The following is a 14,342-nucleotide window of genomic DNA, read 5'->3' as shown; positions in this document are numbered from 1 at the left end:
CTTAGCTTCAAAGGGCAGCATAAATTACTGTCTGAGATACTAGTCAGCATTCCTAGGATCTTGTATGGATCTTGCAGAGAAATTATAAACCCGTTACATTTTGATTGTGTGTGATAAACATCCAGTTCGGATGAGCTGGATTTGGTTTTAACACCTTCCCTCTCCCATCTGTGTTGGCTGATATTTACTGGTGAGGTTAGCAGGTGATGTAGTTGATAGAGCCCCATAAAAATAAACAAAATAAGAGGTAGTACCAGCAGACCATGTCACTTACACCTTTCATGCTTTATCCCTGCCCGGAATTGGTTTTTCTGCTCCTGTCTCTGCCCTGTGTGTAACCCTACAGCCATGGTTGGCGGTACGTATCCCCTTCAGGCCATCTGAGGGGAGGTGGGTCAGTCGAGCTCCGGGCTGTGTGAAACCAGCAGGTCTGGTAACAGCTGACCAAGCTGGAAGGATTTTTGAAAAGAGAACTAGACACAAAATGAGATGAATGTCGAATGTGGTTTGCTGAAAATTCCTGGTCTTTGGGTTAGGCAACCGTCTGGTGCTCTGTGAGGTTCTTGCAGAGTGGTTTCTATGTCTCTCGGCTGCTCCACTGGTGCTGCACTAGCAACGCTCATGCAGGTGTCCTGGATGCGGGGTGCTCGTAAGGGTTGTGCTAGGAGATATCTTTGGGAAAAGCTGATGGATGTTAAGGTGCCTTGTCCTCCTAAAGGTCTTGCAACTCCTCAATGTCCTCCGTTAAAAAAAGAAAACGTTAAATTTAATAGGATATTTGCGTCTGGAATCACTGAGTCTTTTTTTCTCGATCTGTGAGGGTGCCATATGTGTGCAGGCAGCAGGGATTTTTGGAGAGGTGGCATTTGCTCACTGTGTTCAAATTCTGCTTCAGTTTCCTGCGCTCAACTGTTGAGACCTTGCATCTGTGCTGACCCGTCCCGCGACGGCTGCAGGAAGTGTCAGCTGTGCTTTCCAGCCGTGGGAGCAGAGACCGGAGGGTGCTGCAAAATATCCTGTGACTTGAGCTAATGCTCAAATGCCATGGCTTTATCTACACTAGAAAGTGGCATTTTTTTGTGGGTAGTCATTTCTCTTTTTAAATATTCCTAGTGTCTCAGCTGCTGGTTTACAGCCTAATGCCTTCAGAGCTTTCAGGAGTGGGGAGCGGGCTTGGTTAAATGTTTTGGAGTGGCACTTGTGGGTAACAACCCTGAATTTTGTGGCTTGACTTCATGTTTTGGAGTTTAAGGTTTATTGATTGAATTAATGGATAAATAGAATGCACAAGTGGTGCTGATTTGCTTTAGTGTTTTAATATTCCATTTTCTAAAGTAAATGCAATATAAATGTTATTTTTTTGAGTATTTTCCTGATATTCTACCAGTGTAAAACTAATTTTTGAATATCAAAGGAGCACACTGTGCTCTTTTCAAGTGCGGTTAAGCGATCATAATCACGCTGTGCTCTTTTCCAGTGCATTTAAGAAATAATGATGGTGACTGGAGTGGGGCTTTTCTGCAAAATTACTTTTTTTAGATTATCTGCACTGTCACAGGAACATGTGTTTCGGTGCACCTTCTTAAGCTGGTCCTGAAATTCAGTACAGGCATAAATAGGTTGTTCCTGCTCTGAAATCTCAGCAACTGCGTTCTGCGTGTTCCCTCCCCAGTCATCACTGGTTTTAGTGCTCTCGGGCGTAGGTGTGGTGTTTTATACTGGAGTCTTTTCTTATTTTACTCCATTCACACCGTTGAAGCATCGTCCCTGTGACTTGTGGAGCAGGCAGCATTTTCCCCAGGTATTCTTATTCTAGGCTCTCTGTATCTGACTTCTGTTGGGTTTTGTAACTTACATCATCATCTTTGGTATTAATAATAATGTTTGTGTAACTGAGCTCTGGTGTTGAGCAGTAACTGAAAGGACAGCTGAATTAAGGCATTCTGAAAGAAAACCATTGCTTTCATGTCTCCATTGTACTACCCCTTTGTTGTAGTTTTCTCCAGTCTCTGCATGGGAGCCGTGTTTTGAGGTTTGGCCTAGCTACTGAAATGCAAACTTGCTGCATTGACTTTTCTTTTGAAATAATCCATGGATAAATTAGGGCTGTTTGTAAAAGAAACTGCTAATTCCCATCAGGAACGTGTACTATGTGGAACGTATTCTGCATGTTGATGTCTTAATATCCTCTGTGCTTGGACAGATTGGAAAGAGCAGTAATTAATATCCAGGGAGGTCTAATGGCCCTGAAGCAGTTGAAGGGACTCATCGTTCTTTCCTCCTTGTGTTGACGGTGCTGTAGGTGACTTAGAAAATGCAGCACTCAGGAGTCGGGTCTGGCTTTGGATACACCCTTTTGGGGGGAGTGAGAGGGAAGGAGAGAGCATGTTTTTCTGCTGCCTTGTAGTTTTTGCAAGATGCTTTTGGAAGGGTCATCTCTGTGTCTCCCCCAGTAATATCTGTGTGTCCTTAGATGCTTTGTCTTTGCCCACCTTCATGAAAAGGTGCCTTGTGTAGGGGGAAGAATTAATTCTGTGACACTAAATTTACGCTGATGAACGGGCTTAAATCAACAATTCATTTCACTTGAATTGAGTCATTTATTGGCAACAATTCTTGCCACTAAAGATTTTTGGGATGAAAGTGTGATTAAGTTCTTAATTTTTTTCAATTATACTGACTGGGTCTCACTTGTACAATGTTTGGGACCTTATAAGTAAGAAACAAATAGCAGCACTCTTTCCCCTTAGCCATTTAACTTGAATTGTTTCAGAAAATGCAGTGACTCTGCTACATTTAATCTTGGACGAAATGGCATTTGTTGGGCCAGAGCTCTGAAGTATTTACAATCCAAATAAGGGAGAATAAGGGTCTAAAATCCTGCATGGAGGCAGCTTTTGTTAGTTGATTTTTCAAGTGCTGTATTCATAACTCAGCAGTTAAGTGTGTGAGGGCTCCAAGACGTAAGGTTTGGTGAAGAGCTTCGTGCAAAGATCAAACAATGGGAAAGTGGAGGAGAGAGGGAGAGGACATGTGACTGTGAGTAACCAAAATGGGTACTTAGCCAAAGTTCAGATGGTATTACACAAAAGATTACAGGACACAAACATATTGGCTCCTGGAGATGAATGCAACAAGGAAACTAAATGGCATGCGTGGTGTATAATAAGGAACGTTTAGATGTTGAAGGCTTCTCCTTGCTTCTCATCCAAGTAGTAAAACATACTGAATTTCACTATACTTGTGAAGCACCTAGCGTCAGAGCACTTGCTGTAGCATAAAGTGATAGCAATAAATGATGCTTAAGTGGAAGCCTCTCATCTTATTTGCTCTGCTGTTTTAGGATGGAGGTAGCATCTGTAAGAAAGCGATATAAGCAGTGCATCTTGTTTTACAAGGCAGAAGTGCCTGATACAGGCAGCTTGAGAATGGAGGGGCAGAAGCTGAGAGGGAGAAGGGGATTCAGCCCTGAAATCCTTGCCCACGGGAGTAGGTGGAAGCTTTGTCATCAGCTGGCAGGGCCAGGATTTTACTGTATCCCTATAATAGTCGTACAGGACAGAAGGTTTGGGAACAGGTTTTGAATAGTGCTGGATTTAATGCAGCTGTTACTTTATGGCCTGGTATTCATTTTGTAGGGATTAGATTCTTCTTTTCACTTAAAGGTTTCCTCTGAAGAGGGAGCATCCGTCAAGTCTGCAGAAGACACAGATTGAAGTCATATTAAAATGTGGTCTGTGCTTTTGGTTTGTGTTTGCCAGAAATGTAGTTTATTCTCAACAGATTCAACATTTAGGGCTTAATTAATTGTTAGATTTAAATGTTAAAGTATTTTGTCTTCCTCTGATTCATTGTCTTAAGATAGAGCAAAACAGAAATGTTACATGGATCCATTCGATGTGCCAGGTTGAAAGATTGGAAAAGAAGGAAAACAGATGGAACTTCCCCCTACTTGTTCCTTAGCTGCCTGCTGCCTCCAGCCCCACAGAGTCCCAGCTCCAAAAGGCGTGTGATCACCGCCATGGCAGACAACATCACTATAACAAGCTGTTTGTTGTGGCCTTAGAAGTCAGAACCATTTTTCTCCTTGCTTGTTAGGCATCATCAGGCTGAAAACACTCATAAATTTGACTCCAGTATGACTGTTGCGTTGTTATCTTCCTGCTTTTTTTCCCCAGGGTGAGTTACTTTATGGTAGAAGGAAAATGTTTCCCTTATAAAATTTTTTAAAGTATTGATAAATAAAGAACATTCTCTGTGACAAGTATTGATTTCAGTTCCATTTGCACACTTTCTTACTCTGATACCTTAAATTCCCAAGCCTAGAACAGCCAACTTCCTAACAGAGCGAGCACTTTGCCAGCACCCCACCAGGGCTTGTTACCCTGTGCTCGGGTGGCATTTGCATACCCAGGAGTTCAAGGTGATGGAAGCACCCTGCCCATTTTGAAAGTGTTAGTATTGCTGTTGACGTAATAACAAGCAACCTGTTCCCACTCCCATTACCAGTAACAAAAAACCAGAAGTAGATACAAAGCAGATAATAAACCTCAAAGTATATAAATCTATAAAATAAACCCCAAAATATATCAAGTGGATAATAGTGGGATCACTAGAACTTAGAGAATGGCTTTATTTACTTTCAGGCTTCTTTGCGTTTGGCTGTCACAGAGTGAGTGTTCAGACCTTTGCCTAGTTTCTGGGAGGAGACATTGTTTTTAAGCACAGAAAAATGAAGTTGTAAAGCCTCAGATCAGCAAGGCGTGCTTTCAAACTGGAATTGACCCTTGCCTTTGTAAAAACAATTATAAATGTCTTGGCAGGCAGTGCGCTGAAGGAGACGGTGAGTAGGCAGAAATATTTTGCCAGCTCCAGGTAATTTAGTTGGCGTTACTGAGCTGTCTGCAGGCAGCAAGTCGCGTTGTGAAATAAGGCGGGGGGGAAGTATGTCTTTGTTTTTGCTGAGAGCGTTTCAAGTGTTTGTTAACTAAATGTTACGTGGATTTAATTTTTTTACATATGAAATTTTAGTAATGTGTTTTCATTAGCGTTCAGTAGTCAACAGTGCAAATTCATTAACAGCATGTGCACTCTTGACTGCTTTTGTTCTCCTGGGTATTACTTTTTGGGAGGCTGGGCTGTGTCTTTCTGCCATCGAGGCAGGTTTTCTGTTGTCTTCTCCCTGCTGGGCTCCCTAACTTCGCAGCACACACATGTACAGTCTGTACATCTACACCATGCCAGTCTCCAAGAATTACTGTCCTTTTTAAGCAGTTCAATGACCGCACGTGCATGGTAAGTTGGCCTTCAGCTTGCTCCTTGAAGGCTGTCCAAAAAAAATTGGGTGGGAACAGATTGCTGCCTGCAGATTAAGTCCCAAATTTGCTCTGGTGAGGCCGTGGGAAAGACTACTACTGGGAGCAGAGCATGGCCGGGATGAATTATCGCTGTGGACGGCAGATGATGTATAGGCTGGCAGTTGGGGCACCAGCATCAAAGCACATTCTTTTGGCAACAGGTTTTTGTCAAGATGGTCCCTTGCAGATTTGCATCACTGGGTACGAACACTCGTTCCAGAGGATTTTTGGAGGCTGGTGCCTGGCTTCTAACGGACTGCCTGTTAGACTTTTACAACTATGATTTGCTCTTTCGCATGCTGGCTTTCATTAAAATTATTGCAGAAGGAAAAGTTGGTGTTCACAGAAAGGAGGAGAGTGACAACATGTTTCTCTTGGCAGTGGTGCTAGGTGTGTTCCTGCTCAAAGTCATCATGGAGCTGGGATGCAAATCAAACCTGCCAGGTGTTTGGTGTCGTCTGAGCAGCCAGAAGGATCAGTGGCACTGCAGGGTCTGGGAAAGGAACAGGGGGTGACAGCCGAGGCCTTAGCACCTCCTGGGGTTTCACAGGGCTGTGACGCTGAGCAGTGTGCCCAGGGAGCGTAGGAGAGCCCGCTGAAACGACCCCCTGCTGCAGGCATCTCTCCTGTTTGATTTTGAGTTTGCAGCTAGAAAGTCAGATTTTAACTTTCCAGATCTGTGCTAGCGATGGTGGATGTTAATGCTACGACATAGACCTACTGAATGGCCGAAAATGGTTCACTGTGTTTGCGGTTTCAGGAATCTGAGGTTTCAGAAACATCTGAAATTACAGCAGAGTTGTGTGTGGGTTGTGGTGGTGGTGGTTTTTGGTGTTGTTCCCCTCCCTCCCCCCCGAAATGGCCACTGACACTGACGGTGTCACCAAGGGAGGACAGAGGCTGCCATGTGCCTTCCTGGCTCATGAGCCCTGTATCCTTAATGTCTTGGCAAAAGCATGGAAAGATTGGATTTTGCTGTAGCAGATGCCTTAGGAGGCTTGCTTGGCTCCAGTCTCTACTCTGGTGGCTGCCATTTGTGTGTTGTACTGGGCTTACAAGGCACCGCTGGGTACGGGAGAGGTTGCCCTGTTCAGAAACCAGCGGTGTAGAGGTGTGTGTGATGTGCGCTGGTGGAGGCTGGGCCTAGTACACCATAGGAACAACCCTATTTAATTTTCTGATCTGCTTTAATTGTTATACGTGGCCAGTCTATAGGACCAAAGATGTTTCATGGGGTTGCTCTGGGAGCGTAGGGAATCAAGGTGCTTGGATTTAGCATCCTTTGTGGTGTTTTCTTTGCTGACTTATTAGTGTTATCTGCAGACTTCATTAGTGCACCCCTGTGTATCTCTTGGTCTGTCTCTCTTTCCTCAGACATGTTCCTCAGTCCTGTCGTGTTTTGTGGAGCACTTTTAGGTACTGTGCTCACAAATTATTTAAGCTTGGATGTGCGTGTGCATCTCAGTGTTCTTTGTGTCGCTCTATGTGCCTGTGTGGCTGTGCAGTCAGCTGGCTCGGGGGGTGGCTCAGGGTTGAAAGTAACGGCTTTTTTGCGTGTTGGAGGATCACTTCCACTGATGGCTCACTGTGCAGCTGCCCAGATTCAAGGCAAGGGCTGCTTCAGACCATGAACAAGCGCTGTGGGCACGGGGAGAGGTTTCATTTCGTACCACTGTGGGTTTGTGTTGATTTAAGGTGTGTGAAATTACATGTATGCCTCAAGCGATTTGGATTTCCTGCTGCAAGGAAAGCCTTACTCCTCTTTAAAAGAGAAAAGACAACAAAAAACCCTTTTATGGCAGCAGTGGGGTCAATTCCTTCTGCTTTTTGCCCTGGGTGGTTTTAAGGCCAGTACTGGTGCTTATGGTCAGCGTTTTCATAGACTTTCTAAAGGAAAAAAAAAACCCTAAGTATTTTAATCACAAATATTTGATATTTTGCCAACTTCCATAGTTTGATTATCATCAAATTGGCTTAGTTAGCTTTTAAAATGATTTTTTTCTGTTCTTACAGCCTACATACTGAATTGAGCCTGTATTCAATAAGTTCATTTGTTCTGCTGGCAAAATTATATAAAGTATAACACCATGTACAAACCTGAATCTTGAAACTAGACTGTTGGAGACGTGTTCTCTGCCATAGAGCTAACGGGTATCTTCTTTTACAGGGCAATCACTTTGATCAGTATGAAGAAGGGCACCTGGAGATAGAGCAAGCATCTCTAGACAAGCCTATAGAATCGGTAAGATACATACTTATCAGCATCATCAACCCACCAAAAATTAGGCCGTCATCGGATGGTACTTGATGTGAATGCAGTCAAATTTGGTAGGAGTGGGTGTCTCTGTCAGTACAGGCTTAATTTTTTGTGGTAAATTGCATGCTGAGATTAAGTGGGCCTGGGATTTAATCTTTAAGTAGTTCTCCTAGAACTATAAGTGACTTAGTTCAACATGATATTTCAGAGATTATTCAAAATAATACATTCTTTCATAGGTATTTATTTTGCTAAGCTTTTATACTTTTTGTTGAAGAATCAATTCATATGCAAACCTGATGGAATAGTGTAGTAGAATGTATTTTGATCCTATTTTAGTTTATATTCTTAAAAAACTACTGGTGTGTTAAAAGTTAGAATGACATCTGGCAGTACGGAAACACGGATGCATTACAGTACGAGTACAGCAGTCCTTCCCCGTGAATCTGAAACTGCTTCTGTAAAGCATCGCTTTACTTTGAATTAGCTGTGGAGAGTACAGTCATTAGATGGGGAAAAATTAAGTTTTGTTTAGTTTTCCTTTTTAAGCTTTTTGGAGCTTTTAAATTTTTCCCTTTGCAAAGCATCTTCTGCTAGTCTTAGGCACAGTAGCTTGTTCGGCCTAAACTGGACTGAAGTTTGGCACTTAGCTTTGGTGAAGTTTCATTTGTGGTTTCAGTACAAGAGCAAGAAAACTTGTAGTGTATAACCAGGGGTCACTTAGTGGTGTTCTGATTAAGACTAGTTTTTGTTAAGGAAGTACTTTTCAAGTATTTCTTTTCCCTATTAATAATTTTAAGTTCTCTGTTAAAGTTTCTTCACATTAGTCTGCACCTAGAAGAAACTTAGTGTTAGCAAAAGATCAATATATATTTTTCATTCATGTGTAGGTTGGTGTTGTGTGTGTTTGTGTGTGTGTTAGATGTTTACAAAAAATTTACACAACTTGGGGTGTTCGACATTTTTCTTCCGCAGCAGTTGGCCCATATTAGCTAAGCAGCCATGATCTGGTTTGTATTGCACGGTCTGCCTTTTTTAATTTCTTCTCTAGGGTTTCCTTTCCCCCTTCTTATTTCTGTTCTTCTGGTCCAGTGAACACTGCATATAGTACCTACTGTCTTAATGTGCTGGCATGATGCTAGATTTAGGCATGGCAGTAATTGATGACGCATGAGATAATGCTGCAGAGATGGGAGTTTGTATTCAATGTTCTCCTGAATACTTCAATCTTACGTTGTGATGTGGGGATTTTAATTAAAATGCCAAGCTTGTTTCCTTATGTAAATATAATGAGGCATACTTGTTGGTAGCTGACTCTGTGCCACGCTGGAAATTAGCATTTCAAAATAATTCAAATACTGCTTCCAGGCTAGGCTGCTTATCTGATTTCTGAACGTTTTCCCAAACAGAGGAATAGAAGTGGTCACAGAGTACATCCCTTTGGTGTTCTGAAGGGAGTGATGCTTACAGCAGTGTGTAAAATGTGAAGGAGTACACCGGACCCAACAACACGGGCGCAGACTCACCCTGCAGCTTGGATCATCTGCAGATCTAATACTTCGTTGCAGTTTGAGTGATGTTGAACTGTGGCAGAAAAAATGAAATTCAACTTTGGCTTTTCTTTATTCATATCTATATCACTGTCCACATATTGGGACATTATTAATCTTTACAACTTTTTGGTAGGTTTTAGTATGCCCAGTTCTGCCTTGTGGTTAAATTTGAAAACAGTTTGATGGAGAGGACAAGAGAATGGCGTACCTCTTTTTGTGGGGGGAAAGAGTGAAAACCTCCAGTTGTTGTTACTTCAAAATCCAGCTTGCTTCACTCTACTTTTGTCTGTAGTAAGAGAAACAAGCATTTGAGGTGTAAGACCCCAAGCCTGGGACATTAAACTCTTGGAAGGAGTTGCAGAACTGAGTAAATGTATGTTCTGTGTCACCACATCATCTGTGGTCTGTGTCGGAGCACACCTGAGCTGCCTTCACGTGCTAGTCGCAGAATTTAAAAGCTACAGCTGTTGCACGGAGTGTTGTTTTGGTCTCAGGAACAAGCCTGGTGTCAGAAACTGCAGTCAGAAACAAACCAGTCGCTTTTAAGGTTAATCTTCACATCATCTTCATTAAGTACATTGTTGATTCTTAAAAGAAAATCTGTAGCTGGGAAGCATAAATAATTTTGTCAAGTTTACTGACACCTGTGACAATGATTTTGCTTCTACACTATTAATGACCTGTGTGCTTTTTAAATTGGCAAATTGCACACATTAAAAGAAGGAATAGGGTTTTTTGTCAGAGTTCAGTGGTGTACCTCTCCTGCAAGGTTTCTCATTAGGAAAGTGGTGCTTATACTGGTTTTTCTGCCCTCTTGTGTGTTATGCTGTTTGCTCACCTAGAAGTGGGTAACATCCTTAAACTGAAATTGAGAGGGAAGGAGTAAAGACAAGTATATAATTTGCAAATACCACACATCTAAATATTTGCAATGTTAACATTCACAAATTGTTTTATAATCCTTAACCAGTTCTCTGTTAGCAATTCAAGTGACCTTTAAAAAGGAGTCTGCTCAGAGTAATGAGTAAGAGCCTATGCTTCATGTTATGGAAATAGTTTGGATGACAAACGTCTCTCTGTGAGGAGGGGTGTTTATAACAAGATCAAAGCACTTCCAGCTAAAAGTTTGAAGTTTGGTTATTCTGCAGACTGAAGAGTGGATCAAGTATATTCTCTTAAGTGTGCTTCTTGCAGCTTCTTAGTGGTATGAAAACGCTTTAAAGACTAAAGGTAGCTTGCATTTGGAAATCCCAGGGGGCAGAGGGTTTCACCTGAAGTACACATTTGACAATCACCACTGAAGTGAGATCCATCTCTGCAGCATTATCTATTGAGAGGTGCTGACTGTACTGCTACAGCATGCAACTCAAAGGTGGCTGGAAAAATAGGTTTGGGAGTCTACAGATCATTACAATGTTGAAACGTGTCCTCAATTAGTGCACTAGTGTTTTTGTTCCTGTGGAAATCCCGCTTTGTACAGCTTGTTTAGGCCAAAGATGTCTGGACTGAAACATGCGACTATAACCAAAGTACATTTCTGGAGAATAGAGCCGACACGAGCTAGTGGATGTATGGAGCCTAAGCAAGAAGCCAGCTATTTTCCATTACTAAATTGAAGAAAATATTTCATATCAATGGACTCTTCATAGCTGCCACTACTGATATTTCCCCTTCACCCCTTCCCCTCCCCCCCCACCCGCCCCGTAAGATTTTTTTGTTGTTGTTCTGGTTTGAAAGATGCTGCACTTGGACTGGCTGTTCACGTCAGTGGAACCACTGGTGTCTGGTGCCCTTGAAAAATCAGAGCACTTAACACTTTTAAACTCAAGCTGCATGCATTTTTCAAAAATATTTTAAGTGCACTGAGTTCAGCTACTCAAATGGGAAGTCAGAAAGCTTTGCAGCTTTAACAGAATCCAGATTTTCTTCACATTAATTCCTTATTTCCACTTACGTACTGAATCTTGTCGCTGCGAATTTATGGTTTTCTTTGTCCCAGCAGTACAGATCACGTAGGAGATAGCAATGTACCCTTAGAGCTTATACAGGACAGCAGCCCTTTTCCTGTGCAGGCAGTATGCAGGGCGTCAGGGAGTCAAACTAAGCTGTCGCTGTTGCAGGTTGGAGGCGAGACTGTGTATCACCCACTTATTCTGGAGCTTGTTAGTTTGTCCTTGTCATAACTAACAAATGTCCTTCCCCCCCCCCCCCCCCCCTCTAATTCTGCTCAGTTACACAAGGAGGTCCTTGAACTACACAAGGTTTCAGGCTTCAGTCGGTAGCTGTTTGATGATCACAGGCTGTTGTAGACGACTGTACGCGCTGAAGCTGGGTTTTGTCGCACTGTATATCTGTACAGATCTGTGGACTCCACTAGTTCCAAAGTGTAATTTGATGAGGCTGCTGATTTGACATTTAGCAGTAGCCATATGTGGACAGCGCTATAAATAATGTGCTTCTTGAAGCTGAATGGTGTAGCATTACTATTTGGCTTTTCTCTCTAGTCTTCATTGTGTCATCTGTAGTGAGCTATAGGTTTTGTTTGGGAATCTTTTCAACCTCTTGTTTGCATGGGTTCACCCAGTAGCATCCGATCCTTGCTTATAGATTCCTCAATACACAGTCAGCACAGCTTACAATCCACTCAAGAGATGTATGGTTCCTGCCGATGCTGAGAGATGAACGATGTGACCATGATACGTGGGGATCTTTTGGAAAACCTCTATTAGGCAAAACTAATGTTTTGGTTTATCTGTAACACAGCTCAACTGACTGCAGATTATACCCCGCACACATCATCATTGAAACCTTTCAGTTCTTGTACACATCTTTTCATTGTATGCATTTTTTCCTATTAGCGAGGACCTTTATCAGAAATTTGTGCTGGGGATATCCCGACTGGGAATCGCTGATACCCATGGAAAGCAATCAAGGGTATCTTGTCAGGGCACAGGATAGGGAATTGGGGAAGCCAATTTGAGCTGTTGGAGAAGGTCACTTTGGATGAGATTTTCCACAATAGCTTAGCCAACTCCCATGACAGTTTGGTGAAGTCAAGACCTTTACATTTCCTACATGCTTTTGGGAAAGTTACGCTTCATCTGCGAGGCAAAGTTCCCCATCTGTAAATAGAAATGATCACTACTGAGCAGCTCCAAAGTGGTGACTGGGAGGTGTCAATTGTTCCAGCCTGCCGCGCGGCTCTGTCCGACGCTGAGCATCCCGCAGTCTGGTGCCCAGTGCTGTCTCCGTGACCAAGTGTCACAGAGATGTCACATCGTATTATCAATGCCCAGATGACGCTGCTGTTGTGGGTAGTTTGGATGGTAACTGAGAGCTCACTTGCTCGCTCAGACACAAATTGGGAGACTTATTTTGGCTGCCCGAATAATTTTTATTGTGGCTGTAACACAAGGACCCCCAAAACAATAGCATAGGAAAGTGAGGAGCCTCGTGCCAGCTCTCTGAGAAACAGGGATTTCTTCACTGGGCTGTTAGTGTTTTTCGTAGATCACTGTGACTCTTCCCGTAGGAAAATTACTACAAAGTGAGGATAATTTATTCAAAAGGAATGACAATTCTTGACATTGGCAGGAAGTTTGGTGTAAAAAAAGACATCTTTTCTATGTGAAAGAGTCTACACTTTTATAGAACGTTCACTTAAAAATGCAATTTAAAAAAAGCTACCTGCTCTTGCAAGCTTTGCTGCCCCGTGTCGAATGTTGGTCCTAATCTCCCCAGCTACTCATGAGGCTTTGTAGGATGGCTCTCATGTGGGAGCCTAGCAAGCCTGGCCTTCCTTAAATTAATTTTTAGGGCAGCATTTTTATGTATAATGTACACCTGTGTAAATGTACTAGTGATTTGAAATGGAGGAAGAAGGTAGAACATGGCTAGAGATGAGCAGACTGATGACTAGGTCCCAGCTCAAATGTTAATATTAAACCCTTAGGGTGGTTCTCTCTATTTGGTGAAACAGAAGATGCTCCATTTCAATTCAGTAATACTGAAAATTAGGAAGTAGTTTCACTGCTTAAGCAAACGAATGGAGGCGATTGGGATGGGGAAAACATCCCCTTCCTGGGAACCGAGACAGGATACTGTTCAGGCATAATTCCAATTTATGTCAAACAACTTGCGACCATCCTCTTGAGTGGTTTTGTAAAAGTGGTGCTAATGTGTATAACCCTTCTAAATTTTTCTTTTTTCCCCTTTAACATTTGTTTATCCCTTCACTGTGTCAGTCACAACACACCGCTCTTGAATCTCCCAGCTGGTCTTGACTTGTTGAATTTATTTTATGCTTTCACTCTTCTTTAATAAATACATTACTTGCAAGCAGTGAATTGAAAACAAAGCAAAAGAAAAACTACCATTAGTGATTGGACAGTTTCTTACTTTGTGTTACATTTAACTGTTCTTTTGACAGCCCAGTTTTTAAAGCCAGGTTCGTATGGAAATGCTTTCACTCCACTTGCACTGCTTTTGGAAATAGCATACTGCTTCATCTGTCTGTTTATTTTAGTGCATTCATAACACAACACAGTCAGCACAATGTCTCATCTCCACTTAGCAAAAGATCGCAAAGTACCCCTTTTCCTTTTCCCCCCCTCCCCGAAAATGCAGCCATTTTTGTCAGCACCGGCTTTTAAAATTGGATTCAATAATCCTTTGTCAGATACGGTTGCAATGCGAACGGTAGAACAATTAGCGCGTTATCCACAAAACCTTTGAACTTTGGGCCCCTTTGGCATGAAGGACTGTGCAGTTGCTGTGGCCGTTAGAGAAACGGTCTGCAGCAGATAGGTTGGCAGGTAAGTTTTCCTACGCTTCCAAACTGATGGTCTTCTCCGTGGTATTTGTGGTTGGAATCTGTATTTGTTCATTTTTCCTTTTTTTGCATATACTGATTTAAGCTTTTATAACCAGACATTTCCTTACTTCTCCTTTTTAAAATTTTTTTTTTGTGGTCCTAATTATGTCCTTGGGGAGAGCCGGTAGTGTGGGAAAGACGTACACTGTTGCCCTGAAAAATAACAGCGAGATGAAATGTCTTGCTTTACTGGTATATCAGAAAAAAAATAAATTAAATTTATACTTGATAGAATCTTTTTGAGGAAAAACATATCCATGCAGCCAATATCTTTGGGAAGATTGTGTCTTTCAAGCTGATTC

At 42.2% G+C, this 14,342-nt stretch overlaps 1 protein-coding gene across 6 annotated transcripts in view; it reads left to right on the top strand.

Annotated features, from left to right (window-relative positions):
• Positions 1-14,342, top strand: part of GPATCH8 (G-patch domain containing 8) — a 57,210-nt gene that overhangs the window by 8,565 nt on the left and 34,303 nt on the right. For 3 of the 6 annotated variants that reach the window (XM_064473480.1, XM_064473483.1, XM_064473485.1), the window contains exons 1-2: positions 7,519-7,599; positions 13,597-13,614. Coding sequence is in view for 1 of the 6 variants with exons in the window: in XM_064473479.1 (XP_064329549.1) it covers positions 7,525-7,599 (75 nt within the window). In the remaining 5 variants the exon portion in view is untranslated. Of the gene's footprint in view, positions 1-7,518; positions 7,600-13,596; positions 13,615-14,342 lie in introns of those variants that run through there. The other 3 variants (XM_064473479.1, XM_064473482.1, XM_064473484.1) reach the window with 1 other exon arrangement.

This window comes from Phalacrocorax carbo, chromosome 25 (genome assembly GCF_963921805.1).
Source record: "Phalacrocorax carbo chromosome 25, bPhaCar2.1, whole genome shotgun sequence".
Classification (NCBI taxonomy): Eukaryota; Metazoa; Chordata; class Aves; order Suliformes; family Phalacrocoracidae; genus Phalacrocorax; species Phalacrocorax carbo.
The sequence above is the reverse complement of the archived record's forward strand: the minus strand, read 5'-3'. Positions and strand labels throughout refer to the sequence as shown.